The sequence below is a fragment of the Pogona vitticeps genome, chromosome 1, assembly GCF_051106095.1.
Source record: "Pogona vitticeps strain Pit_001003342236 chromosome 1, PviZW2.1, whole genome shotgun sequence".
Classification (NCBI taxonomy): Eukaryota; Metazoa; Chordata; class Lepidosauria; order Squamata; family Agamidae; genus Pogona; species Pogona vitticeps.
This window is the reverse complement of record NC_135783.1, coordinates 63,932,039-63,959,434: the sequence shown is the minus strand read 5'-3', so window position 1 is coordinate 63,959,434 and position 27,396 is coordinate 63,932,039. Positions and strand designations below refer to the sequence as shown.

Below are 27,396 nucleotides of genomic sequence, written 5' to 3'. Positions count from 1 at the left end.
CCTCCCATGTGGTTTTTTTTCAGTTCTTAACTCAAATCTAAGTATGTAAGTCAAGTCAATATCTTCCTATGAGAGTGGTTCTTAAGTCAAAATGTTCTTAACTCAAGCCGTTCTTAAGTCAAGACCCCACTGTACAGGCTTTTGGCAACTGATTGGGCCACTGAGAAAAGGGCTTTTAATAGGAGATCCCATTCTCTCTATTTTTACTTTTTATGTTGCCCCTTTAAAATGTTTTAGTCACTGACTATTTTATTATGATCAATGTTATAATTTAATGGCTAAAAGTCCTGTTGCTTAATATAGTAAGTTGCAACTAGAGTAGCCCCAGTGAATCATTGGGGATTTGGTAAATGAACTCCTCTATAAATTTCATTGATTCAGTGGCCTGCTCTAGTTGTGACTTACAATACTAAGCAGCTGGATTTCTGACACTGTGTTTTTACAGATAACAGGATTTAACTATTTGGTATTTTGTAGGTTTGAATTAAAGATAAAATAATAGATAATTCAGCCTATGCTTTGCTTTAGAATTAGGCCTACAGGAACATATACAGTACCTTGTTTTCATGCTGAATCACTCTTCATTATGCTTTAAAGCAAGAATGCATTGGTTTGGCCATTGCAATCCCATCAAAATGAGTGCTGGAAAGCTCTGGCAGCTTTGTAGGTGGTGTTGTGACCATAGAATTTGCCCACTCTGCTCTCTGTTGAAAGGTCAAGCATGGTAAAAATCAGACTGTGAAATTGAAGGTACAAGCATTAGACAGATAGCTTAGATGTTTGGTTATTTAAAAATATTTCTGCAAAGCATTTCCATAAAATATTCCGTGTAACTAGCAGTAATAAAAGAAAAATCAAACTAGAACAACAAATATTTCTTAAGGATATTAATTTTAATGACCTTTTTATTCTGTCATTCTTGGACAAGAAAACTTAATCCACCTGTAGATTATATTTCTCTGTGTTTAAAATGTATTGCTTCTAGTAAGAATGGTAAGTAATTTAGTAAAACATGGCTCTCTTGTAAGTTTCTACCAGTTGCGTGTGTCTAATCACCTAGTTCTTGAATATTGTATTTTCAGAACTGTACAGGAAACTACATTTGATTTGGAGGGTGACATCCATAGTGGAATAGGATTACCTACTAGCAAGGTAAAAATATTACTAAAACTAAAACTATGATAAAAAGACTTGGCCATTTATGTTTCAAACACTGTTTTAATGCATTCTGAAAATCTTGACACATTTCCTTTTATGTCCATAAGCCTCAGACTTCCATGTTGTTTTCTTTTCTCCTTCTGGTGCATACAAGAAGATATTAAAAGCATTGAGCGTTTTGCTTATCAGCTGATCAATAATGTCTAATGCTAAGATGTTCCCAGTTGGATCTGTACTTTGCTTAAATTAAGTATAGCAACTGTAGTCTTCTAGAAGTTGTTGGACTTCAGTTCCCATAACCCTTCACTGTTGAGTGTGCTGGCTATAGGCTGCTGGAAAATATAAGCCGGCAATGCTTGGCAGGCTATAATTGCCCACCACGGTTTAAAAGGTTTATTGAGAACAGAGATGTCAGAACTGACTTGTTTTCAAGCACAGTTTTAATTTGACCACATTTCTCTTAGTTTAGACATCAGAGGAAGTTGGGGTTAGGTTAAAGCCAAGACTACAAGGTTTTGTTTTCTTCTGGTGAATGACAGATGTTGCCAGGGTGGAGCAACATTGTAACAGACTTGAAGTTTAGTACCTTGATTTACCCAGTTAAAGGGCTTTTAGATTTCAAGCATCACTTTCTAAAATTCACAGAGTTTAGTGCTATGACTAGCTTGCTCTGGATTGACTTCATCACAACTTCCTGGGAATTAGTTGTGATGAAGTTATTTTTAAAGTGTTCTTCGGGTTCTGTTTTGAACTCACTTCTTAGGGGAACTGTTTTAGATTCAGTTCATGCCATGAGATTGCTGAGGGCACCTGAAAAGGTATCTAACATTACTCTAGGGATGCAGAAGAAGGGCACTGATAGACAAACTATTTTTCAGAATACATATTACACATGCACTGGTAACATCCCGCATAGATTACTGCAATGCGCTGTACGTGGGGCTGCCTTTGAAGACAGTCCGGCGACTGCAACTGGTCCAGAATTGAGCTGCGCGGCTGGTGAGCGGTGCGGCCGCCAGGGAACATATCAAGCCGATTCTGTTTAAGTTACATTGGCTACCAGTTGCTGCCCGGGCCCAATTCAAAGTGCTTGTTTTGACCTATAAAGCCCTAAACGGCTTGGGCCCTGGATACCTGAAGGACCGCCTCCTTCCATATGAACCTACCTGGCAGTTAAGATCTAGCCAAGGGGCCCTTTTGAAAGAGCTGTCCCTTAAGGAGGTAAGAGGGATGGCTTGTAGACAAAGGGCCTTTTCGGCAGCTGCCCCCAGACTATGAAATGCCCTCCCAACTGAGATTTGTCTGGCGCCGACGCTGATGACATTTCGGCGCCAGGTCAAAACCTTCCTGTTCCAGAAGGCTTTAATTGAAATAACATCAACTGTGGGTCCTGATGGCAATTTTTATATATATTTTAATTGTATTTTAATTGTTCTGAAGTTTTATTGTATTTTAAATGTTGTAAGCCACCCAGAGAACTTTGGGTAGTGTGGGCGGCATATAAATTAAATAAAACAAACAAACAAATAAATAAAATAATCGCTGTTATAAACTAGCAAGGACTGCCAGAGTTCCCTGAAATATATCTTTGAAACTACTGTTTGAGAAAATTATTGAAGTTCAAAGAACTGCTTGGTGGCTCTATATTTCTATGCATACGTTTTTTGCTTCATCCTTTGGTAGGATGTACTGTATTTTTTGCGCCATAAGACGCACTTTCCCCCCCAAAAAAATGTGGGTGGGAAAGTCTGTGTGTCTTATGGAGCGAATGCAGCAATTTCATCCCCGCTGGCCCCGTGGGGGGAGCATCGCAAGGGTCCGGGTGAGCCTTCCAGGACCCTTGCGACGCTGCCCCCACCGCCCACGGGGCCAGCGCAGGCGAAATCACCAGCTTCCAGGTGGGGGGAGCGTCGCAAGGGTCCTGGAAGGCTCACTCGGACCCTTGCGACGCTCTCCCACACCCGCACGGATCCAGTGGGGCAAAATCGCCAGTTTCTGGGAGTCTTTTGAGGCTTCCCAAGCCTCAAAAGACTCCCAGAAACTGGCGATTTTGCCCCCGCTGGCCCTGTGGAGGGGTGGGGGAGCCTTGCAAGGGTCCGAGGGAGCCTTCCAGGACCCTTGCGAGGCTCCCCCCACCCACCCCACGGGTCCAGCATGGGCGAAATCGCCAGCTTCTAGGACCTTTTCTGAACCTTTTAAGCCTCAGAAAAGGTCCTAGAAGCTGGCGATTTCACACACACATGCCCTGTGGTGGGGATAGGGGGAGCTTTCCAGGACCCTTGTGAGGCTCCCCCCACCCACCCACCCCACAATTCCAGCAGGGGCGAAATCGCCAGCTTCTAGGACCTTTTCTGAGCCTTTTAAGCCCCAGAAAAGGTCCTAGAAGCTGGCAATTTCACCCCGCGCCCCGTGTGGGGTGGGGGGAGCGTCGCAAGGGTCCGGGTGAGCCTTCCAGGACCCTTGCCACGTTCCCCCCACCCCTGCACAGATCCAGCTCCGGCGAAATCACCAGTTTCTGGGAGTCTTTTGAGGCTTGGGAAGCTTCAGAAGAGTCCCAGAAGGTGGTGATTTCACCCCCTCTGACCCCGGGGGGGGCAGGGTGAGTCTCTAAAGGGTCCTGGAACACACCCTAGGACCCTTTGGAGGCTCACCCTCCCCCCCCCCTGCACACTTAGTTTGGCTTTGTTCTGAGTCTTCATTAATTTTTGGTGATTTTTTGTTTTCCCCATTTAAATCCATTGAACTGACAGTTCAATGGATTTAAATGGGGAAAACAAAAAATCACCAAAAATTAGCGAAGACTCAGAACAAAGCCAAATTAAGTTTGCACATTTTTCACAAGGTGCACTACCGATTCCAAGCATTTAAAACAGGTTTCAAACATTTTAAGACACTTAAAAATGAGCGAAAACGGACATCGGAAAGCCATTGAAATGCATTGAGTCGGCTTCAATGTATTTCAATAGCTTTCTGATGGGGGAAACATTGTTTCACTTAGCGATGTTTCCTATGGGGATTTTCGCTTAAGGACGGTAATCCCATTGGAACGGATTAACTGGTTTTCAATGCATTCCTATGGGAAATGGTGTTTCGCTTAACGATGTTTTCCCATAGCGATGTTTTTTTAAACCAATTAACATCGTTAAGCGAGGCACCACTGTATATACCCTGTTATATACCCTGTTTTCCCCAAAATAAGACCTAACCTGAAAATAAGCCCTAGTATGATTTTTCAGGATCCTCATAATATACGCCCTAGCCCCAAAATAAGCCCCAGTTAAGTGAAACCCCGCCCTTCACCATTGTGCAGCAACCAGAAGATGACATGACTGTATTTGAATAAATGTAGACTGTTGTACATGAAAAAAAATCCCCTGAAAATAAGCACTAATGCATTTTTGAAGCAAAAATTAATATAAGACCCTTTCTTATTTTGGGGGAAACACGATACTTTGTATTAAATGTTTCCCATGTTGTCTTGACAGAGCACCAACAGGTTGGACAGTGACAGAATGTCATCTTCCAGCACAGCTGAACGTGGCATGGTGAAACCAATGGTCAGAATAGAACAGCAGGATTACCGCAGGCAGGATGGCAGGTACCAAAAAAAAAATCCTTTATTTTCTAAAGCTGAAATTTTATTTATTATATTCTTACACTGCAGCATCTAGTGGCCATACCTCCCAAAAAGCAAAGTTTTTATGTGCTTCCTGAATATTAACCTCTTGCTATTTTCCCATCTATCTCCCTGCTTTCCTGGGCCGGGGCTCAACCTCACATTGTTGAAAATGCTTCCAGATTCAGAGCTCTATATTTTGACTGCATTTTCTTAACAGAGATTGCTAGCTTGTCATCATTACCAATTTTGGCAACTGGTGGGGCAAGTGTCACATGCTTCTGAAATAATGCCCAACTAAATGTCCTCAGTCTCTTCCTTCCTCATTCAGATGTGTGTGTCCTTGAAGGGGAGTTCTCATCAACCACAGTGCTATTTTGCACAAGACAGATTTGCTGGTAATGGGGACTGGGAGTCAGCCCTTCCTTGAATATGATGGAGCTGCATGATATGGACATGGAAGGCAGTGTCTAGTGCTCTTCCTACACCTCTTTCCCAACCACAAAAGTAGCAGCACTCTCTCTGAGTGTGGATGTCATCCTTTTCCTTCTCTGGCATATTGGCTGTTTGGGAGAAAAATGCCGCCTTCACCATCTTTTTTGGGCCACTTGCCGGACTACAGAAGAAAGAATACTGTACCACATTAAAGACTGACATTTATTTCAGACTGAGCTTTCATGGATCATAATTTCCAACTTGGAAGAAGTGGGGTTTGATCCCCAAAATCTCCCACTGAAAAAAATCTGTTCAGTTTAAGCTTTACAATATTTTGCCCTTTTCGTTTGTTTGTTTTATGTTGCCCTTTTTCTTTCACCAAAATGTTTATAGGTGGTTCCTCTATTCAGGATGGTGGTATTCAGTTTGCTCTGAAAGCATTAATGCTTCCCCTCTACAGAGCGGATCAAGTTCATAGTTTAGTGATGTTTGTGGTTCAATCTGTGTGTCATTAATGGTTACAATTCTTCTCTGTGGCAGGGTGTCGTTCTTCATCACCATAGCAGTGATAGCCTTGACAGAGATAGCCTGGCAATCCATGCTCTGGTAACCTCTCTCTTAGATTACTGGAGCGAATTGTACGTGAGGTTGCCCCTGAAGATGCTGTTGAAGCTTCAGTATGTTATATGGGATGTGGATTGTCACTAGATGCTATGATCATGTTACACCACTATCGTATCATTGTTACTGGGAGGTTTTAAAGCAGTTTTTCAAAAGTGTTTAAATAGGCTTAAATCATAATATTGATGGTTGTAATATTTTAATATCTGATAGCTTTTGATGTTTTATGTTGTTCTCATTTTTGGAGTTCATTCAGTTGTTTGCTCTTCAGTCCAAGAACTATTTTCTGTAATGTGCCTAATAAATTTTAGAAATAATCACAAATGTGTGAATGAGAAGTTTGAAACTCTGCTAAAGAATTTTTTTTTTCAGTGAAATCAGGTCACATATTCATAAATTAGCCATAAAATGATAGACATGCAGATGTAATGAACCCTCTGAGTCTTATAAAAATATGTTGAAGCAGCATCTATTGATTTTCTGTGAAGCTAATAAGCAACTAATAAGCAATCCTCTTTATTCCTTATTTTTAAACATATACATCTGTACGTAACTTGAGCCATTTACAGTAGCTGACAGGTTGCCTTGAGCGTATAACATGCGCTGTAAATTCATTAATAATGCAGACTTTCAGTTCAAGCCTGCACTGTGATCTCTTTTGTTCATGGTCAAATATAACCTCTCCAAGAGGGAAGAAGCAATTTTTTTCAGATCTGTATTTTTCATTCCATACAAACAAAATGTTTTATACAATCTCAAAAACAAAGCCTTTGGAAAGGGCTCTATCTTTGGAAAGTGGAATTAATTTTTATTATTTGAATTGGACTTTTGAGGATCTGTTTTCTTCCTGTAGACCTCAGGATGGACATGGACCTGAACTGGTATTACCTGCAAGCATTGAATTCAGGGAAAGCTGTAAGTATTACCATTGCAAAAAAAAAATCTGTCAAGATGTGACAATTTATAAAAAATTAATAACAAGGTTTGTAAGATATATTTATTAAATACAGAAGTGGGTGGAAAATGTTAAAGTAGTTACATTTTTCCTTCAGCTCCATTTCCTGCCCTACAGAACTTAATGTTACTATAAAATGTAATCACTGTTCAAAGTTACAGGTGTAAAATCTATGCCTTTTTCCCAATGAGCTCGTCCCATCTTTATCCATGACAAAAAGCTTTTTAGAAATGAAGGCCAGTCTTGTACAGTATACTCAGGTATCCAACACCATTGGAATTGGGGCTTTACCACCTCTTCCTCTTTTGCTGCAGCACTCTTGAGTTGCCAAAAATATCTGCTCCAGATGGTTTCAGGGTACATGGGGGACTGCATATTAGAAGGACAGGTTGTTCATTCTGGCAGAAGCAGTGGAGTCAAGTGGAAATCCATAATTGGATTCTCACAAAAAAAGGTAGCAATAAACAGTAAAAACATGTTGTACCAAAGGGAATGAAAATGAAAAGAAAAAATTAGCCAAGGTAGATATTTGTGGAATAAGCTATGGGAAACTTCCTTTGGTACTTCTAATCCCTTAAATGTTCCAGGAATCAGTACCACATATTTTGGAATTTTCTCAAACATTATCACCTGAGATACGCTACTCTTTTCTTAGCAGCAAGGTCTTGCATATTCATGTCTATTACCTAGCCTCTGGACCCAGCCTGACTTTTTGACCATCAGTATTAATCTCTTAAGCACAAGCATTGCATAATAAAGACCAACGTCTTTGAATGCTGTAGCGTTCTTACATTATGTGTAAACTATAAGCTTACATGTGGGGAAAATAATGATTTAGAATTATGAAGATATGGGCCATTGCCACTTTCAAAGAATTTGAATCACCACAAATTCAGAGGAAGATAAAGCAAGCTTCTTTGTCCTAACCACATTGCCCGTTCCTGTCACATTATGTCAGTTACAACATCTAGGCACAGCCTGGAGTCCATTGGAAATCCCAGTTCACAGCACAGAAACATAACCTCCCCCAGCCTAAACCCATGCTGGCATTTTAAAAAGTAGAAGCAGTACCAGGCAGTCTGAAGCCTCCTCCGAATGCACATTCTCTAACCGCTGGGGCAAAAGAGCTACAAAGAAGCAATCTCTTCGCCAATCAATGGTTAGCAGTTTAGGTTCCCCACCTTTTTCCCTGCCTTTTTTCCGGTTGTAACTCAAAGCTCCGGTCGCAAGTCAAAGCAAAATTTTGTGGCCAGAGCTGGTCATAACTCGAAATGGTCGCAAGTCAAGACTTTCGTAAGTTGAGACACCACTGTATTTGCTAAGTGTGATTTTAAAGAATGCCACTGGGAATGAATTTGTCTGTTGAAAGCAGAGGCAGTGTGAAGAAGAAGCAAAAGATGAGGAATGCCCACTATGCAAGCACATTCAAGCCAAACCTCTTTTTGTCTTTGAAGGCAATTGTCTGTGTTGTTCACAGTTCTTTATTCAATTTTTACTAATTTGCCCTTTTAACAATGTTATGTTAACGACGGAAGTCTGATAATGTGAAGGTGATAATGGCTTAGGTATTTTTTAGTTTGTTTAGATTGAATCTAATTGGTAGTTCAAATTCAAATGATTCATAGGATCCCTTCCAGCTCTGCAGTTCTAAGATTATTCTTACTATATGATTATAATAGTTTTTGGATTTTCCTGCAAAAGATAGGCAAAGACTGTCCAATTTATGAAGTCATCTAATCTTTTTTTTTTTGGTCATTTTTTCTGCAGCTGAAGATGCCTTTTTGTCTGCCATCATAAATTACACCAATAGTTCAACAGTGCATTTTAAGCTGTCTCCTACTTATGTTTTGTACATGACATGTCGGTATGTATTGTCGAACCAGTATAGACCTGACATCAGTCCTGCTGAACGTAGTCACAAAGTCATTGCAATAGTCAACAAGATGGTGAGCATGATGGAAGGAGTTATACAGGTGAGTTTCAGTGTATGTGAAATATCAAAATAACATTTTAATACCTATTAATAGTGTAACTTCTTTCAGGAAGACTTTTCTTTCATAGGGTTGGTTTATATCTCAACCATGCTTGCAATAAAATGATCAATATGGCATCATAGTATGAAATATGAAATATTTCTTCAGCTGCAGCAAGGAAATACTGGATTTCCTCTTAACAAATGTAAAAACCACATCCAGCACATGCATTATATGATACTCCATTCATTTGAGAAAGGTAACGTGAAGTTAAGATGAATGTGAGGAGTTAGATGAGAAATGCACAGAACTATGTAAATATTTTCAATCACCAGTTCAGAATTACATTTCAAACCCTTTCCTAGAGAGAATTAAATCTAGCAGAATATGTTGTCAAGTCTACTGATGCAACCAGAGCTTGTTATATATTCTGGCTTCTTTTTCATAAGTCAGATCTGAAATTCCCAGGAGGAGAATTATATTTATAGACATTCTCACTATACACTGTGGAACCATTTTTAATGTATTTTTCATCCTCTGAATGGTTGCTTCTTAGGAAACATTTGAGAGCAGTGTGGGAGGTGAAGTGGGTAGTGGAGGGAAAAACAGTGATTGGCAAAAATCACCTCGCTCTCTTTTCCCAACCTAGATACCCAGTGACATCTCAATCCCTTTCACGAATAGCAGTAGCCCTTCTTTCAGGAAGGGGACTCTGATCCATCAACTTATGGGCAGATAGGTTATTAACAGTAAATAAGCAGAAACATGCTTTGCACATCATTCAGTTTTGTTGATATTCTGTACTCAAAATGAGTTCCATTAATTTTTTTAAAAACAACACACTCCTATATTAAAGCAATCAATGTGTTCATGTTCCACATTCATTTTTTTAATTGTCTTGTTTCTATGTTTATATATTTCACTGTTGTCTTAATATCTCTGCAGATTTGGTACACTCTTCTGCACAGGCAATACTCACTGGCTGAAATCCTGTTGTGCAGTTATGCAGTCACCATAACTTTCAAAAGTGAATTGCTATATGTTAAGAGATCTCCATAAACCTTCTCTGCTGAATGCTGAGCTGCACAACTCACTATACAAAAGATAATGTTTGTAGAGATTTCCTAACATACAGCGATTCACTTCCAAAAAGTTAAGCTGTTTGCATAACTGTGCAACTCAGCCACTGAGTGGTAGATGGACCTACCACATAGAAATCAATAGAGCCTTCTCTTGCACAAGGATATTATCATAGTTACACTCACAGTTGTACTTAAGCATGCCATTCATTTTGAGACACACTTTTCCATACCTTGCTTATAAGCATTCAGCATTTGGATTTTTCTCCATATGTTTCGTGTGTAATTGCTCCTGTGAAAAGTTGGAGAAGAATAGTATAAAGAGGGCTGAAGAAGAATGAGCTGGTTGCTTACATGTGGAAGTATGGATGGCATAGCTCAAAAGGAATGACATAGAAACAACTCTCAACAAGTTCTATTAAAACAACGAATTAGGCCCTTTGTCACCATTAGTATTTAACCTGAATATTTACTTTTGGGGTTATTGTGGTTGGGATAGAAGATGTTCCTGGTATTTAAGAGTAAACATGAGTAAAATTATTTTGCAGGTAGATTGTACTTATCAACAAATCTCACATTATCTTCTTGATAATGTGATGCTTGATGCTCAGTGCATTCATTACTATAAGACCACATTGCTTTGTGTTAAGAATGAGTGAGATGAATTGCATTTTGATACAGAACCAGAAATCTGGAGACTTGTTCTAAGAAAATTGCTTAAATATATTGATTTACCTTAAGAGCCCTGGCCAACAGATGATCTCAAACTTAGCAATATGGGAGATAGAGGTTTCAGGATTATCTGTACCACTTGTAAGGTAAAAATAAGTGGTGGTGTATTTATAGACATTTAAATTTAGAGACTTGCAGCAATCTGCTTTTTATTTTCAATATTTAGTAGAGTTGCCTTCTGATTTCTCTATTGTAATGTTTCTTGCAGATTGTTTTTTGATAGTTTAGCAAGAATATATCATATGCATTTCCCTTGGAGATAATAACAAAAAACAATGAAAGGCAATGCAAAAACATTCTTAAATAAGCAATGTAACTTGGTTGCAGTTTTCATTTAAACATAGCTTTTAGCTCACTTTACAAAAATAATCACTCCAATTATAGGCCTCTTCCTCAGCTCTGTTGCTGTCACAATTTTTTATTCTTTTTAAAATTCAAAAGTAGCTAAAATAGTTACTGTGACTTAAAATAAAAATGGTGCAATCTTCTAGCCTGTGGCAGAAAACACATCTGTGTAGTGAGGTCAAACACACCTGTAAGTATGAAAGTAGCTATAGCACAGTTAGCAATCAGATTATGAGAAGAGTGATATTATCCTTTGCTATGTTGTAATATAATTTAATTATATTAGTTATGTTGTAATTATTGCAAAAAAGAAATTAATTATAACTCGTTATATATAGTGATTTTTTTCAAGCTCTGGTTAGTACATTATATTGTTTTAAATAAAGAAAAGGGAAATGCTGAAGCAGTTGAATTTATTTGCCTAGACAGCTATCTCAATATGTTTCTTGAAGAAAAACAGAAATTTATTCTGAGTGTAAAAATAGAGAGATTGAAGCAATGGGGATATAATTTCCTATCTAACTGGTTGGTCACATGATCACTAGTTATATAAGCATACATATCAGATTGCATAGGGACATGACACAGAGTATAGCATTTGTCTTTCTTTTCCCATATTACCTCTCTGTTAAAGGAGCTTTTCTTTTTCTTTTTTTAATTATTAGAAAATCCAATAGAGTCCTTGTTTTTCAGCAGTTTAGCTACTTACAGTGCTATATTCCTGGCAATTTGGTTCAAAGTAAACTTGTCTGGAGAGGAGAAGGCTCTATTTTCTATGGGCAGATTTGGAGGCTGGTCTGTCTAGGGTTATGCTGTTGATACTAATGTTCCTGCATATATTGCCTGGGCATCCCCCAGATGAACCACTATGTACCCTTCAAGAGGCAGTACCTTTTTAAAAAATCTCAGTTGTATCCATCTGTTGCTGAAATGTTTTAATGTCACTAAACATAAGTCTTGTGTCTTCACATTTAGTGTTTTATTTCTAAAACTACCATGATTGTTTACAAGTTTCTTTCTTCTGTTTGATTTTCTTTGTTCGTTTTACTCCAGGAGGTAGACCAGGTTGATCAGGTAGGATATATTGCTGGGAACTGATCCTAGCTGGTATTGGCTTAGCTCAGTTTCTCATGCTGCTTCCATGTAAAAATACAACAAATACAGCTGGATTGAACATAACACTCATTCAGCAGCTGGAACATGCAGTACTAAAATCCTTTTTTGACTGCGCAATCTATCAGCATTCCATAATTTCTGCTTAACGCACTTCAGTATGGAGACATAATGACAAGCATTCTTTTTCTTCCCTTTTTTGTTTTGTTTGTGGTTCTGTTCTTTGGATTTCATCTGAGGTTGCCTGGCCTAGCATTTGTGGTCGGGAAATGGTGAGATAGATCAGTACTTAATACTGAGTTACTTGGTGTCAAAGCCAGTGACCAGCAGTATCTGGATGACAATGGGTATTAGTGAATATATGCTTGTGCACATACAGATTACCAGATAATGCATACATCTAAGCTTCCAACATTTCATGACAACACGCTAACTCCATTTCACTAATAACATTTGGAATAATTTAATAATGTATAATTAAAGAAAACTTATAATTTAAAGGTTTGTGTCATCTCCAGCATATTATTTGTATCTTACAAATTATTTGCAGATATCTGGTATCTGAGTTATGTAATACAGAGGAGGTACTGGTCTATCTAAATGAAGTCTTTTCACAATGAATACAAGTTGAACTAACAGACAGACCTTTTAGTGTTTACACTTCCCCTTTTTGATGTTGGCAGAAACAGAAGAATATTGCTGGGGCTCTTGCTTTCTGGATGGCAAATGCATCTGAATTACTAAACTTCATTAAGCAGGACCGAGACCTTAGTAGGATCACATTAGATGCACAAGATGTTTTGGCACACCTAGTTCAAATGGCATTCAAGTAAGAGAATCATTTTTTTCTCCACTTTGACATTGAACAAGTTATATTTATCAATTTCTTGAGTAAGAATTATATGTTCATTTTGAATTTCAAATACTTTTGAAAACCATGTTATATGTCTTTTCTTTGTTAAAGCAGGGCAATGGTCAGGTGTAGTACTTAGTGGCTGTATTAAGGCTGTACACACTTCCCTGCATCCTGTATTCTATAATAGAGCACATTTTTGAATTAATTAAACCAAATATTTGGTTTTTTTTTTTCAAATCTCTTGACCAAAATAGTTAATAAAATCTAAATTATTAATACTAAATAAAATCTCAAGGTTTATCCCTTGATGTTTTCTTTAAAATAACTGTTAAAGCTAAATCTCATCGCAAAAATGCTGTCTAAATGTATACTTACAGACTCATAAAAATGAATTATTGACTCAGTTGTATACAAATTAGCCAGAAATCTATTGGCATTTGACACTTGTGAAAAGAAAATAATTATTATTATTATTGATGTGCCGGTTGCATTCCTAAATGTACACTTGATCTGCCACTTGGGCAAGCATGAGTTCCAACCAGAGCATTACTCTTTCCTGGAGAGCAACAGAATTTTTCCATTTAATGTAAAGGTGGAGTAATCTTACAAAAAAATCTAAAAGTCATGATCAGAGATGGGGATGCTTTCTCTTGGTTGATGACCCAGGAACCACAAACTGCCCTCCAGTGACCTGACAAACAATGAATCAATTCATAATTCGTTGGGTCCTCCTCCTCCTCCTTTCTTTCTTTCTTTCTTTCTTTCTTTCTTTCTTTCTTTCTTTCTTTCTTTCTTTCTTTCTTTCTTTCTTTCTTTCTTTCTTTCTCTTCCTTCCTTCCTTCCTTCCTTCCTTCCTTCCTCCCTCCCTCCCTCCCTCCCTCCCTCCCTGCCTCTCTTGCTGTGCCCCGCGTTATAAGAAGATGAGAGAAGGGATCCCCTAGCCTCTGTGTAATTGCTTTGATCCCTTTTCCCTCCTCTTGTTAAGCCTCACAGGACATAGCAAGAGGAGGGAAAGCAGGGATCAAAGTGACCCCGCAGCGGCTGGTGGATCCCTTTGATCCCTTCTCTCATTTTATGACCCGCGGGCATAGGAAGAGGAGGAAAGGAGAACCAAGCCATCCTCCAGCCCTGGGGATGGGATTCCTTTTGGGCAGGCTTTAGCAAGCCGCCCAAAGAGAAAACCCCTCTCTGCTTATGCCCCTGAGGAACAGCTGATCTGCAGGGGCATAAGCAGATAGGGAACGAAGGGACAAATACCAAAGGGTTGTATTCGTTGCTTCATATTCATTGGAGTCTTTGGACCCAAGGAAAACAAAGCAACGAATATCTGACAAATCAGAGATATTTAACAAATACCCTGATTTGTTTTTATATTTGTACCCATGTCTAGTCATGATAGATTGTATCCAACCAAAACATGAATAACCGGGAGGTTGACTTTGTCTTCCATGCTTCCATTGACTTAACTTTTTCTGTATGGGAGTTGCTATCTTACATGATCTATGCATGTTGCTCTCCACTGCAGTATGTCTATGAATGTCTGTTTAAGCATGTTTGTACATACTTTTTCTGTACAGTTTACATTGTGTAGCAGAAAATCTGGGAAATTTGACAGTGCTAATATAGAAGAGTGTTCTGTTTTAGTTCCACAAAATAATCACCATAACCACAAAAGAGCAATGTAAATAAAGCTCAATGACCTAGTGGGAAATTTCTGATAATATATGCATTGAATTCTATTTGATTTTGATGTCTTAATGAATGCATGTTTTTGGGGGGCTGCAGGTTTGGTTGACCTAGTTTGTAGAGATTATTGATTTCCCTTTAATGAATCAGTTATTGGCTGGCTGGCTAGCTAGCTTATTTAGTTGGAGCCACCTGGTTGTGGGTTGAGAATGAGATTCACCAGAATTCCTCCCAGGAGAAGAACCACCCTGTGTGGCCTTGGGCAAGTTAAACAGTCCCAGAGCACCTCCAGAGAAGGGACTGGTAACTGCTTCTGTAACTGCTTTTGTAACCAGAAAACCCTTGAGTGGGTTGCCATACATTGGAATTTACTTGAAAATGCAGTTTTTATTATTATTAATCATTTAGTAAGCTAAAGGTTCTTTAAATGGATGAAGAATTTAATACTGTCACAAAACCTATTTTTCAGATATCTGGTTCATTGTCTTCAGTCAGAGCTTAATAACTACATGCCTGCATTTCTTGATGATCCAGAAGAAAATAATCCTCAAAGACCTAAAATAGGTTAGATTATCTTGTAATATATTGTGCTCATTGAAAGAACTGTTCTCATGTTGGAGGTTTGGTGAATAGATAAATATTGCAGGGCATGCAATATTGTTTGCATGCACCATAAGATTCACTGCACCTTAGGGACTTCTGTCAGCTTTTGAAAACTAAGCCACAAATGGTCTATCCCATTTTTTAGTGTTCAGTTAGAATGTGGTAGGAGGTGTGCATGCATATGTATGCACAACTGTTTTAATGATGATACATTAATAGTATGACGGTTGTGCATAATAACATTCCACATTGCACTTGTATCATAAATTGTATTTATGTCAAACATGACCCCTTTTTGTGTTATTTTAAATTCCTGTGAGACAAACACACCCATCTGTCAAAATATGTTTGGATAATGTTGTTTGCAGAAGATGGAGTGAAGGAGAAAGCATTCAGAATCCTATTATACCACTAAAGAAATTGCTGCAGGTGCCAGTCTGTCATAAGATGAAGATCTAACTATGGCACCAAGGCACTCGAGAAACAAAAAAGGTAGAACTTTGACAATAACAGATTTCATCACTGAAATCACCGCAGAAGTGCATAAACACCAGCAAGTCCTAAAAGCAGAATGGGCAGCATCTCTGAGAATACTAGAATAATCAGTAGCATTTCTGATAAACTTACTGGCATACCAGTGAAGCCTTGTATCAAAGAATTATACACCAAAATAGTATGTAACATTTTGTAAGACTGCTTAAGAACTATGACAAAAACTTGAGGATCTCAAAAACTGCAGTTACAGATTTACTCTGAGGGTGTGCAGGGTCCCAGAATCATTCAGTAAAGATAGTACAATAAAATATATAAGTTACTGGTTCATAGCTCTGTCCTGACAACCTAGTGTCATGGAAGAAGACATTTTAAACATGTGCATCATGCTTTGGCTTCTAAACCAAACCCTTAATCCATGCCAGGAGACATCATCATCAGATTTACATATTACACCTGAAAAGAGGTAATAACTACTGAATTTTGTAAAATACCTAATCTGGAACATAACACTGTCTTCAGTGATCATTTTACATTATATTAGCTCAGAACCCTTGCAGTGTCACTGAGCTTTCTGGCAGTGTATAGACCACCTTCAACATCACTGAGCTTTCTGTTGATGCATAGACAGGGAACTGACCCATGATGTAAGAGAGGTTTCCTTCAAGCTAATTCCACTGCATTAAGGCAGACTGATCACAGTTAGCAATCACATTAAAATGAGAAAAAAGTTCTTCAGATTGATATGAAAGACTTAATATCAATGCCAACGAAGAAGCCTCCTGACAGTAGAAAAGGCAGCTTGGACCAACCTCAACAGCTGCCCACCACAGAGGGGATGGAGAAATAACCAGCTACCAAGGCTGTTCATACACTCCCCAAAGACCCACCTTGTATAGCTTGGATCTCTTTCCCGTAATTAAGCTGAAGTATTGCCTTATCAGGTACTCAGTATAGTGGAGTGGAGTGGACAGAGTGACAGACTAAGATGTGGGAGGCCTGTGTTTGAGTCTCTGCTCAGCCATGGAAACTCACTGGAGAAGTGGAACCTTGAAAGCCCTATTAGGTTGGTTCCATCTTGATGGCACATAACAACAACATTGCCTTACCAAGTGGGTACAGTGGGGTCTCAACCTACGGAATTAATCCGTATTTGAATGAGGTCCGTAGGTAAAAAAGTCTTCAAGTCGAAAATGCATTTCCCATAGAAATGCATTGAAAACCATTTAATCCATACCCGGCCCAAGAAACCCTCCCCCACACAAAAATAATAAAAATTAAACTTACCTTTCTGAAGCCTTCCAGGGGTCTCCCGTCACCGCCATCGCTGCTGCCGGAGGCCTCCGAGTGCTTCTTCGCTGCTGCCACAGGCCTCTCAGAGGTCCCCGTCCCCCCGCCGATGCAGGCTTTCCCAGGGTGGACCGGGCTAACCAGGGGAAACCCTACTCCCGGTAGGCACAGTCCACTCCCTGGGAAAGCCTGCGTTGGCGGGGGGGGGGGGGACCTCCGGAGGCCTTTCCTGCCGCCATGGGAGGCATCTCGGAGGTCCCCGCCACTACTGCTAGTGCCTCCAAAACACTATCGGCAGTCGGGGGGACCTCCGAGACGCCTCCCATGGCGGCGGGGAAGGCCTCCGGAGGTTCCCCGCCGCTGCTGGGAGCCCAGCTGTGGCAGGCGAGGGGAAGTCCAGGAGTCCGAGCATGGCTGGGATTGTGCGGCATGACTCCCCGCTGCGGCAGCAGCGGGGGACCTCCGGATGCCCTCCAGGGCTTCTCCGCCGCCATGGGAGGCATCTCGGAGGTCCCCCGCCAGCGCCAGTAGTGCCTCTGAAGCGGTGGTGGGGGACCTCCGAGATGCGGCTCAGGGGTTGATGATCTCTGTTTTATAGGATAGGTATCCACATTACCTAACAAGCATCAAAACGTATTTGTTTTATGTTACTTGGTTTGGCAAGAACTAAAGCAAATTTTTCACCATTCACTCTGCACTCTGCAGTATATCGGTTTTATCCTATTTCAATGCTTCTGTTTTTTAAAAAAAACAGTTGAAGTGTTGCTACTACAAAGTTTGATTTCTCTCCTCTCTCACTTTTCCATCCATTTCTAAGTACTGCAAGACACAGTACTTAGTTGAATGCACAAATTCCTTTATGCATTCACAGTTCAACTCTAAAAAGAGGATGTTTCTTGGCAGGTGGTGTTATGACCTTAGTAGTTTAAATGCTTCCTAACAGTATGTGTTTTCAGTTCTTAATATAAGTGTCTAGAAGAATATATTGTTCATGGAAAAGCTTGGTCAATTTTTTCCTGATCATCAGTTGACACTTTTTCTACAAATATCGCTACTGATTCCAAGTATGTTTTTAGATGCAGTGTTTGTTTACCAGATGCTGTTATTGCTCATGAGGAGATGCTAGTGGCAAAAAAGGAGCAGAAATACAACTTTGCAATGACAATTATAGGGAAAATGGTCTTGTACATTCATCATCATTATCCTCCTCAATTAGATCTATGAAGGATTTTTTAAATGTCTACGTGACAATTCTTACATGCAGGGATATATATATTTTGATATATTTTATCATGACAAAAATGAATGGGTTTTAGTATAATTAATAATGTGAAGCAGTGTGTTTAAAATATGTAATTCAGTACTTTCTACTGAATAACTTTGGCTGTATTTTGAATCTATAAGAGGGATGTATCATATGCAACTCTCTATCTCTTTTGTAGATGATGTCTTGCATACACTAACTGGAGCAATGTCCCTCTTGCGACGCTGTAGAGTGAATGCAGCACTGACTATACAACTCTTCTCCCAACTATTTCATTTTATCAACATGTGGCTTTTTAACAGACTGGTTACTGATCCAGATTCAGGATTGTGTTCACATTACTGGGGAGCAATCATCCGTCAGCAGTTGGGACACATTGAAGCGTGGGCAGAAAAACAAGGCTTAGAGCTGGCTGCTGATTGTCACCTTAGCAGAATAGTACAAGTGCGTATCTGGTGGTAATAGAAAAATAAATGCTTGCTCTCATTCTGAAAGCCTTTTTTCCCTCTAGTAATGCAGATTCAACCTAACCTTTTTAATCACTTGGAGCAATATGAAATTATCTCAGGCTGGTAGATCTTTAAAAACTGGATGGGAAAGGTGTGTTTACCTTTGATTCTGTTTGACCTCTCAAGAATTTTCAGTTCCATCTACTTTGGTATCCTGCTGGGCCCTATTACTGGGACAAAGCAGTGGGAAACTCATTTGATGTGGTTCTGGTCCTTTCTGTGAGTCAGTTTTAGAAGATGATCCTAGGGACTTCTTCTAGACCTTTTGTGTTTGGCTTATGAGTTCCCATGGGGTAAACCTGTACATCAACGCTCCCAGCAATGAACGACCCCTGCTTAAAACTCTCTGTAAGGACCAAGCATACACAATGGACATGGACTGTTGATATTGTCAAGAAAAAAAATGTGTTGAAGTGGTAGTTAAATGCAGTGGTCAGAATTAAACAGGAAAATTCCACATACCATTTATCTGTTGGAGAATACCAACTGTACTAACTTAAAAGCAAGTGTGTGGAGCAGGGAGGTTGGGCTCCTGTTTGGTATTTTGTGTCCACCGGCAAGCCTCTTAATAAATGTTAAAATAAAAGTCATTCTGCTAATAGTTAATGTTTACTTTCCCCCTACAGGCAACTACATTACTTACTATGGATAAATATTCACCTGAAGACATTCAAAGTATTAACAGTACCTGCTTTAAACTCAATTCTCTGCAACTGCATGCATTGCTACAAAATTACCATTGTGCTCCAGATGAGCCATTCATCCCAACAGTAAGTTCATCTTGACTCAGTGGGAAGGGAACTTCTGTTTAAAGACGTTAGACATAATTTTCCTAATAATTATATTCTATTAAAATGAATGTTAACAAAATGGTGCATGAAAAACTAGTTAGCTTTCTGTCAGAAGAAGAAACTGTTTAACATTTTGGACACAATTTTTCATAGTATGCATAACTTCCTTTTAAAACTACCCCACATTCATAAGAAGAATTGCATTGAGTGAGTTCTGGAATATTTTCTAATCCAATGGGATTTCCAATGTAGTGAGGGTTAGTAGTATTATTAGGATTAAATTTGTATTTCCTGAACCCAGTGCATTGTCTGTAAAGAAGAAAGCAAAGTCTTGAGTTTTGAGTTATTTAGGATTTTATAAGCTTAACAGTTAACACATTGAATGAAGTCATTAGATAATTTGCATTTACTGCAACATTTCTATAGCATTACAGACATATGATATGTAAGCTATCAGGTTGTGTACATTATTAATAGCACTGTATATATGCAGACAGAGATTACAGTATAAGCAAATGTCAGTAGCGTTGATTGGCGATGGAACTTTGGGGTTATATTGAATAATGGCCCCAAATATTGGGTGAAATGCTGCTAAATCTATGACTTAAAATTCATAAATATCTCACTGAGCAAGGTTTTATGCCTTCTGTAAAGTAACTCTTTAGTTCCCGAACGGTGTAAGTATTCTTTTTAAGCTATGAAACTAACTATAAATTGGCATAAATCAAGCAAACCTCCCTTGCTAATTGCCAGCATTTTCTTAACTAGATCTGACTATGATATCTGAGTCCATTTTTTAATTTTTAGTTAGTACAAAATACTGATTATGGAGATACCATATATAAATGTCATGCTCGTGACCTATTCTCGGTTCTGTAGGACTTTATTGTGAACCTTTGGAGTCAGTTGTGTTTCTCAGGAAACACTGATAGTGGTGCACTCCTGTAGAGGTCTGATTTCTGATTCTACAGAGAGGCACTATATCTTGCAGACATTGTAACCAGAAGAATGCTTCTGAATGAAGAAGCATTCTGTTCTTAGGGCAACCATGTACAAATTCCAAAAACACTTAAAACTGCAATCTTCTGTTAGTCTATTTAGAAATAAGCCCTATAAATTTCAGTGGAATTTATTCCCAGGTAGGTTTGAATTTGCAACATTAATTCTCTATGTCCTTCTGTTAACTGGTATAGTGCTGGAGTTTTAACCTTCAGATAATTTTTTATTGGTAATTCATGTGTGTTGTATGTTGTTGTAACTTCTGATTTAGAAAGGCAAGAAATTCACAATCGTTCAGTAAACCTCTGGTTTATGGAAGTGGCATACTGTGTTTATGTCCACAATTCAAAATGCCAGGAAATGGTCCAGTACATTTTTGCAATATCATGCCTGCTGATGTTTTGAATCTTTGGCATAGGAACAATATCCCAAATACATAAACTAGAGGGTTTTTGAAAGACTTAATTATTCTAATCATGCCACCATAAAATTTTAAATGGCACACATCCATGGATTAACTTGCCACAACTTATTGATTATAATGAATACTTTGGATCTTTTACATTCCTTTTGAAACTATAATATTTTTATTTATTTTCCCCCATTAAAAATACTATCAGATGTAAAGTATATCTAGACTAACTGGTTGCCCTTGAGTGAATGATGGGTAACTTCACTGATTGTTGACATACTGGTGTAACATACCTGGTTATATTACTTCTCGATTCAGTTTATAAAGTGATGTGTTACGTTTTAAAAGACAGCTTGAAAGGTTTTATTAAACCTTGTCAGCAACTTCCACTGAAAGTGATAAAAACTTCGCTGTTTGGATTTGCTTCAAATTACATCAACTTAAACTGTGTAATGCTTTTACCATTGAGTCAGAGCAACTAAAGTACAGAATCATGATGTTATATGCCATGCATAATACTGGTTGCTTCTTTCCCTGCTCCTAGGAATTAATAGAAAATGTTGTAGCTGTTGCAGAAAATACTGCTGATGAGCTCGCTCGTAGTGATGGTAGAGAAGTACAACTAGAAGAGGATCCTGATCTGCAGCTACCCTTTCTTCTGCCAGAAGATGGTTACTCATGTGATGTTGTTAGAAACATTCCAAATGGGTTGCAAGAATTTTTAGATCCTCTCTGCCAAAGAGGTTAGTGTATTTTGTCTTGCACTGTTTGGGGCAAGTTATATAATCCATATTATCTTTTTGTTGTGTCTAAAGAAGTGCCTTTTAAATCTCACACTAAAATAAATCTGTGAGTCCTAAATATTCTGTAACAATTTTGGTTTTGGTTTTGTTGAAACAAACATCGCTAGTTGTCTGTAAATTGCTTGTTTGGAAATTTCTTACTTTTCTTACTTTAGTAATTCTTACTTTTTCTTAAAAGGTAATTAAAAGTAAAAAGTAATTTATTTTTTCTTACTTTTCACAAAAAATATCCCAATTTGGTCTGTTTTTACATATTTGTCTGAATACAGTGCACATGCCAATTGAATACACATTTTATTGTTGCTTACTTGATCCTTTCCATATACAGTGGTGCCTCGCATAGCAATGATAATCGATGCAGCAAAAATCATTGCAAAGCGATTTCATTGCTATGCAGTATTAAAAAACCCATAGGAATGCATTGAAACCTATGGGCTTCAGACTCACCTTTAAGTGAAAATCCTACATACGGCGACCATTTTCGCTGCCCGGTAAGTGAGGAATCAGTCCCAGGAAACAGCGGGCGGCCATTTTTTTACCCAGCAGCCATTTTGGAACCACCAATCAGCTGTTAAAAAATCATTGCTTTGCGATGATCGGTAAGAGAAACAGGTTACCGATCATTGCAAAGCGATTTTTTCCCATTCAAAACATCGAAATGTGATCGCAAGAGCGATCGCAAAATCTTCATCACTATGCGGATTCGTCGTTAAACGGGGCACCCGTTAAGCGAAGCACCACTGTACCTTGGCCTAGCTATACTCTTCAATATTTTCCTGGTTTTTTTCTTTTTGTTTTGTTTTTAGTATTTCTGAATCTTTTTCAATCCTCCAGTTTACACTTTCTGGCTTCATCATGGTCAAAGGATTGATTTTCGTGGAAAAAAATGAAGGCCAAGACATCTATCCCTTTCATGCAGTATATTTGAAGGAGACATCAGGAGCTGATATTTACTGGGTTGGACAAAAGGGAACAGTATAATCTGTGCATTTGCTCTCAGAGTCATTGGAAGAAACTCAAGGCTCTAATATGGAACCAAGGTCTATCTTCAGGTGGTTAATTCGTATAGTTCTTCAGCTGCCATACCTGTATTCAGGGGTTTTTGGCTTCTGCAATTCCTATTTTCATTCGTTCTGGCAACTAACATACACTCTAATTTTCAGCCCCACTGGGCAAGCCTCTGCCTTTTGCGCACCTGACTTCTTCCCTGCATGCATACATGCACAGTTCAGGGCCCTGCACACGCGTGGGGTTCTGTTGCAACTGGAACCAAAGGGGCTGTGCAGAGGAGGAGGAAAGCTGCACAGAGGGAGGTGGAGTTGCCAACATGCACAGCCGTGTGCCTGCTGACAATTAAAACTCAAGAGTTTGCTCTTTCCCACCATTTGAACCGGAGGCAATATTCTCACATGCCATTGAATTGCTGCAGAGAAAATGTAGCTTCTTAGTCTTCCAAAGAAGGGCAAGAATTCAATTACCTGTTGATAATTGTATGATTCACTTGAGCAGAGCCACACTGTAACAATGCTTTGCTTGAGATAAGAGCATTTTGAAAAACTTGCCCTGGCTTCGGCACCCCTCGCACCCACAGTCTGGTTCCGATATGTGGATGACACCTTTGCAATTTGGAGTCACGGTGAAGAAAAATTGGAAGAATTTCTCAACCATCTCAATAGTATCCACCCAGCATCCCGGCTGGGACACAAGGTCTACAGAAAACCCACCCACACAGACCGGTACCTACACAAAAACTCCAACCACCACCCACAGCAAAAAAGAGGCATGATCAAAGAACTGTGAAGCTCTACAGGCAAATGACTACTCCAAAAATGAAATCACAAGAGCCATCAAACCTAGAAAACAACACCGAACTGAAGTAGAAAAACAGCCACCCACAAATAAAGTATTTCTGCCATACATCAAAGGGGTCACGGACCGCATGGGGAAACTTTTGAAAAAAGACAACCTACAAACAGTATTCAAGCCCACCACAAAAATACAACAAATGTTACGGTCAGCAAAGGACAGAAGGGACCCCCTCACCACTGCAGGAGTATACCGGATACCTTGCAGTAGTGGCCAGGTATATATTGGAACCACAAAACGAAGCATCCACACCAGAATCAAAGAACATGAGAGACACTGCAGACTAAAACAACCAGAAAAATCTGCAGTAGCTGAACATGCCCTGAAACAAACTGGACATGAAATTCTATTTCAAAATACTGAAATACTGGATAACACCAGCAATCATTACGTCAGACTGCACAGGGAAGCCATTGAAATCCACAAGCACAGTTTCAACAAAAAAGAGGAAAGTAAAACAACAACAAAACTTGGCTCCCAGCTATCAAACATACTATGTGCAAAAGGTCAACAAACTCTACCCACAAGGACAGGGGATCACTACACACAAAAGACCAGCTAATGACACCCATCAACCACAGGAACAGATAATCTCTTCCCCTTAGCACAACAATACACCCACAACAGTACACACTAATCACCCACCTACAGGAAAAAGACAAAAGCCTATCTCACAGCCATAAATACTGCACTCCCAAGCCAACTACACCAGAGAACCGGTTGCTGTCCTCTGAAGATGCCGGCCACAGAGACTGGCGAAACGTTAGGAAGAACAACCTTCAGAACACAGCCAAAGAGCCCGAAAAACCCAGAACAACCATTAGATCCCGGCCGTGAAAGCCTTCGCGAATATATAATATCTTTTCTATTGAATAATGTGTACCTGTTCATGCGACATTGTTGGTGTTCAGTTAGATTCTCCAAATTTCTTCTTTCACTTTTTTAATCATATGGAATCTATGTCTTTTTCCTCTGATTAGGTTTCTGTAGACTGGCACCTCATCCACGTTCACCAGGAACATGGACAATATATTTTGAAGGTGCAGATTATGAAAGTCATCTACTACAAGAGAATGCTGATCTGGTAAGTACTCATCTTGTGTCCACTGTGGGAGAAAACACATGTGGGAGTTTAGTGGCATGCAATAGTTCTAAACTAAAAAATAGACAGCAATTTTCCACTGGTCTGTTGCTTAAGCAGGTAGTACAGAGAGTGAAAAATGTAGGTGAATTAATTAGATTTGTAGCATACTATATACACTGAGACTACTAAAAGGGGTTGTTGTTCTTTTGTTACCATGTTTCCCCGATTACAAGACAGGGTCTTATATTAATTTTTGCTCCAAAAATGCTTTAGGGCTTATTTTCTGGGGATGTTTTATTTTGCTCACGTACAACAATCTACATTTATTCAAATACAGTCATGTCATCTTCTCCTGGTTGCTGCACAATGGTGGAAGGGCGGGGTTTCACTTAACTATGGCTTATTTTTGGGGTAGGGCCTATATTACGAGCACTATAAAAATCATACTACGGCTTATTTTCAGGTTAGGTCTTATTTTTAGGGAAACGGTATCTAATTTGGCAATATGTAAGATAATATTTTAAGATAATAATTTGCCACTTCCTGGCAAATAGAAGGGGAAGAAATGGAGGCAGTGTCAGATTTTACTTTCTTGGGCTCCATGATCACTGCAGATGGTAAAATCAGCCACAGAATTAAAAGACACCTGCTTCTTGGGAGGAAAGTGATGACAAACCTAGGCAGCATCTTAAAAAAGCAGAGACATCACCTTGCTGACAAAGGTCCGCATAGTCAAAGCTAGCGATGTATGGAAGTGAGAGTTGGACTATAAAGAAGGCCTACTGCCGAAGAATTGATGCTTTTGAACTATCGTGCTGGAGGAGACTCTTGAGAGTCCCTTGGACTGCAAAGAGAACAAATCTATCCATTCTGAAGGAAATCAACCCTGAGTGCTTACTGGAAGGACAGATCCTGAAGCCGAGGCTCCAATACCTTGGCCATCTGATAAGAAGAGAAGACTCCATGGAAAAGACCCTGATGTTAGGAGAGTGTGAAGTCAAGAGGAGAAGGGGATGGAAGAGGACAAGATGGTTGGACAGTGTCACTGAAGCTACCAACATGAATTTGACTCAACTCTGGGAGGCAGTGGAAGACAGGAGGGCCTGGCGTGCTCTGGTCCATGGGGTCACGAAGAGTCGGACATGACTTAATGACTAAACAACAACAACAAAGATAATTGACAAGGAGCAGATAATCTGTAATTCTGTTAAAATATTTTTAAAAAATATTTCTTGTTGACCAGTATATATCGGGGATGGAAAACATGTAGACTTCTAGATAGCGCTGGACTGCAACTCATGCATTCCTATACCATCTGTAGGAGTGCTTGTTTCTTGCTTCTTCCCTTCTATGCCCATCAGTATTGTGGATTTTGGAGTCTGATCTATTTTTTTCTCTGCAGGCTCAACCCTTAAGGAAAGAGCCAGAGATCATCACTGTGACATTAAAGAAGCAAAATGGGATGGGTCTGAGCATTGTAGCTGCTAAGGTATGAGCACTTAATTTAAAAGAAATCACACTGCATCCTCGTCATACATGTACAATGGTTGCACAAAGCTGCACAATACTTAAACCTCACTATCAAATCTATCAAATGTTAAATTTAACTGAGACAGGTAAGCAGATAAACAGTACGTTGACCATAATAATATATTGCAAGAGAAAAGTCTATTTGTATAAAATGTATGTATGTGTGAGCCAATATAGCATTGTGAGTCAGGTAGGATTCAGGATACCTGGGTTCAAATCTCTTCTCAGCCCTGAAAGCTCACTGGAAGGTGGTGCTGGTAAACTATTTCATCACAATAAGTCAGAAGCAACTTGATGACACACAGTAATGTTTATGTAGTGGCTGATTGGTGAAAGAGAGCACAAGAGGAGTCCTGCCAAATTTTATGGTTGGATGTGTTCTGTAATACTGGTACAGCCCTTGAGAAGGTTGCTGCACATCCAATGTAGCAGAGACACAGAGGAGAGTATTTCCTCTTGTTAATGAGCAGGCAGAGTAGTATGGGAGGAGGCAGTCAGTTTCCCCCTGCAGAACAGGATCTAACATAGTCACTCCTGATTTTTATTTTGAATGTCCAGAGAAGAAGTGAAATTTATAACCATGAGCAATACATGTATTTTAAATGCCAAATTCCACAAACACTTTCTCAAAAAAAATCATCTAATGATGCAGTCTTTCTGTATAAGAAAAACCTAGCACTTCATAGGTAATACTCTCTATATGTTAGAGGTGGATAGACTTCAAGCTTGTGAAATCCCAGTATCTTGCATGGCATGTATGTACATGCAAAATGGTAGCTTTGAGGATGGCATGCAAGCTTAAAATTTAGCTGATCGTTTTTAAATCTTGTATGGTGAGGGCAGGTCTGGGGATTTTTCAGGAAACAAGTGAATGACTGAGTTAATGAATGAATATTTTGAATCACCATATGATTTTACAAAGAACACAACACATTCTTGAATTATGACAATCTGTGCAGGATGCTTAATTTTTTCTAGTTTCCATGCAGGAACTGGAAAAATATATTCTGAAAAGTGGCTTTGTCCAAAATATCTATACACTTTATTCATCGGGTTAGAAAACTTTGCCTGTTGACTTTCCTGGGGTGTTTCCCAACTGTAGAGTAACCTAATATAGTGTCAGTCTTCAGCCACCAGATGGTGCACTGCAGCAGTATTCTGAACTCACTTAGCTAACATACTGT

At 39.2% G+C, this 27,396-nt stretch overlaps 1 protein-coding gene across 36 annotated transcripts in view; it reads left to right on the top strand.

The window, feature by feature from the left end:
• The window catches only part of AFDN (afadin, adherens junction formation factor), a 150,489-nt gene that overhangs the window by 79,837 nt on the left and 43,256 nt on the right, over positions 1-27,396 (top strand). For 26 of the 36 annotated variants that reach the window (XM_072994143.2, XM_078383179.1, XM_072994122.2 and 23 more), the window contains 12 exons: positions 1,083-1,152; positions 4,644-4,756; positions 6,684-6,745; positions 8,553-8,758; positions 11,968-11,988; positions 12,711-12,856; positions 15,039-15,133; positions 18,397-18,662; positions 19,354-19,497; positions 21,474-21,672; positions 24,579-24,682; positions 26,085-26,171. In XM_072994143.2, the coding sequence (XP_072850244.2) occupies positions 1,083-1,152; positions 4,644-4,756; positions 6,684-6,745; positions 8,553-8,758; positions 11,968-11,988; positions 12,711-12,856; positions 15,039-15,133; positions 18,397-18,662; positions 19,354-19,497; positions 21,474-21,672; positions 24,579-24,682; positions 26,085-26,171 (1,513 nt within the window). The remainder of the gene's footprint in view (positions 1-1,082; positions 1,153-4,643; positions 4,757-6,683; positions 6,746-8,552; positions 8,759-11,967; positions 11,989-12,710; positions 12,857-15,038; positions 15,134-18,396; positions 18,663-19,353; positions 19,498-21,473; positions 21,673-24,578; positions 24,683-26,084; positions 26,172-27,396) is intronic. The other 10 variants (XM_020808386.3, XM_020808364.3, XM_020808338.3 and 7 more) reach the window with 1 other exon arrangement.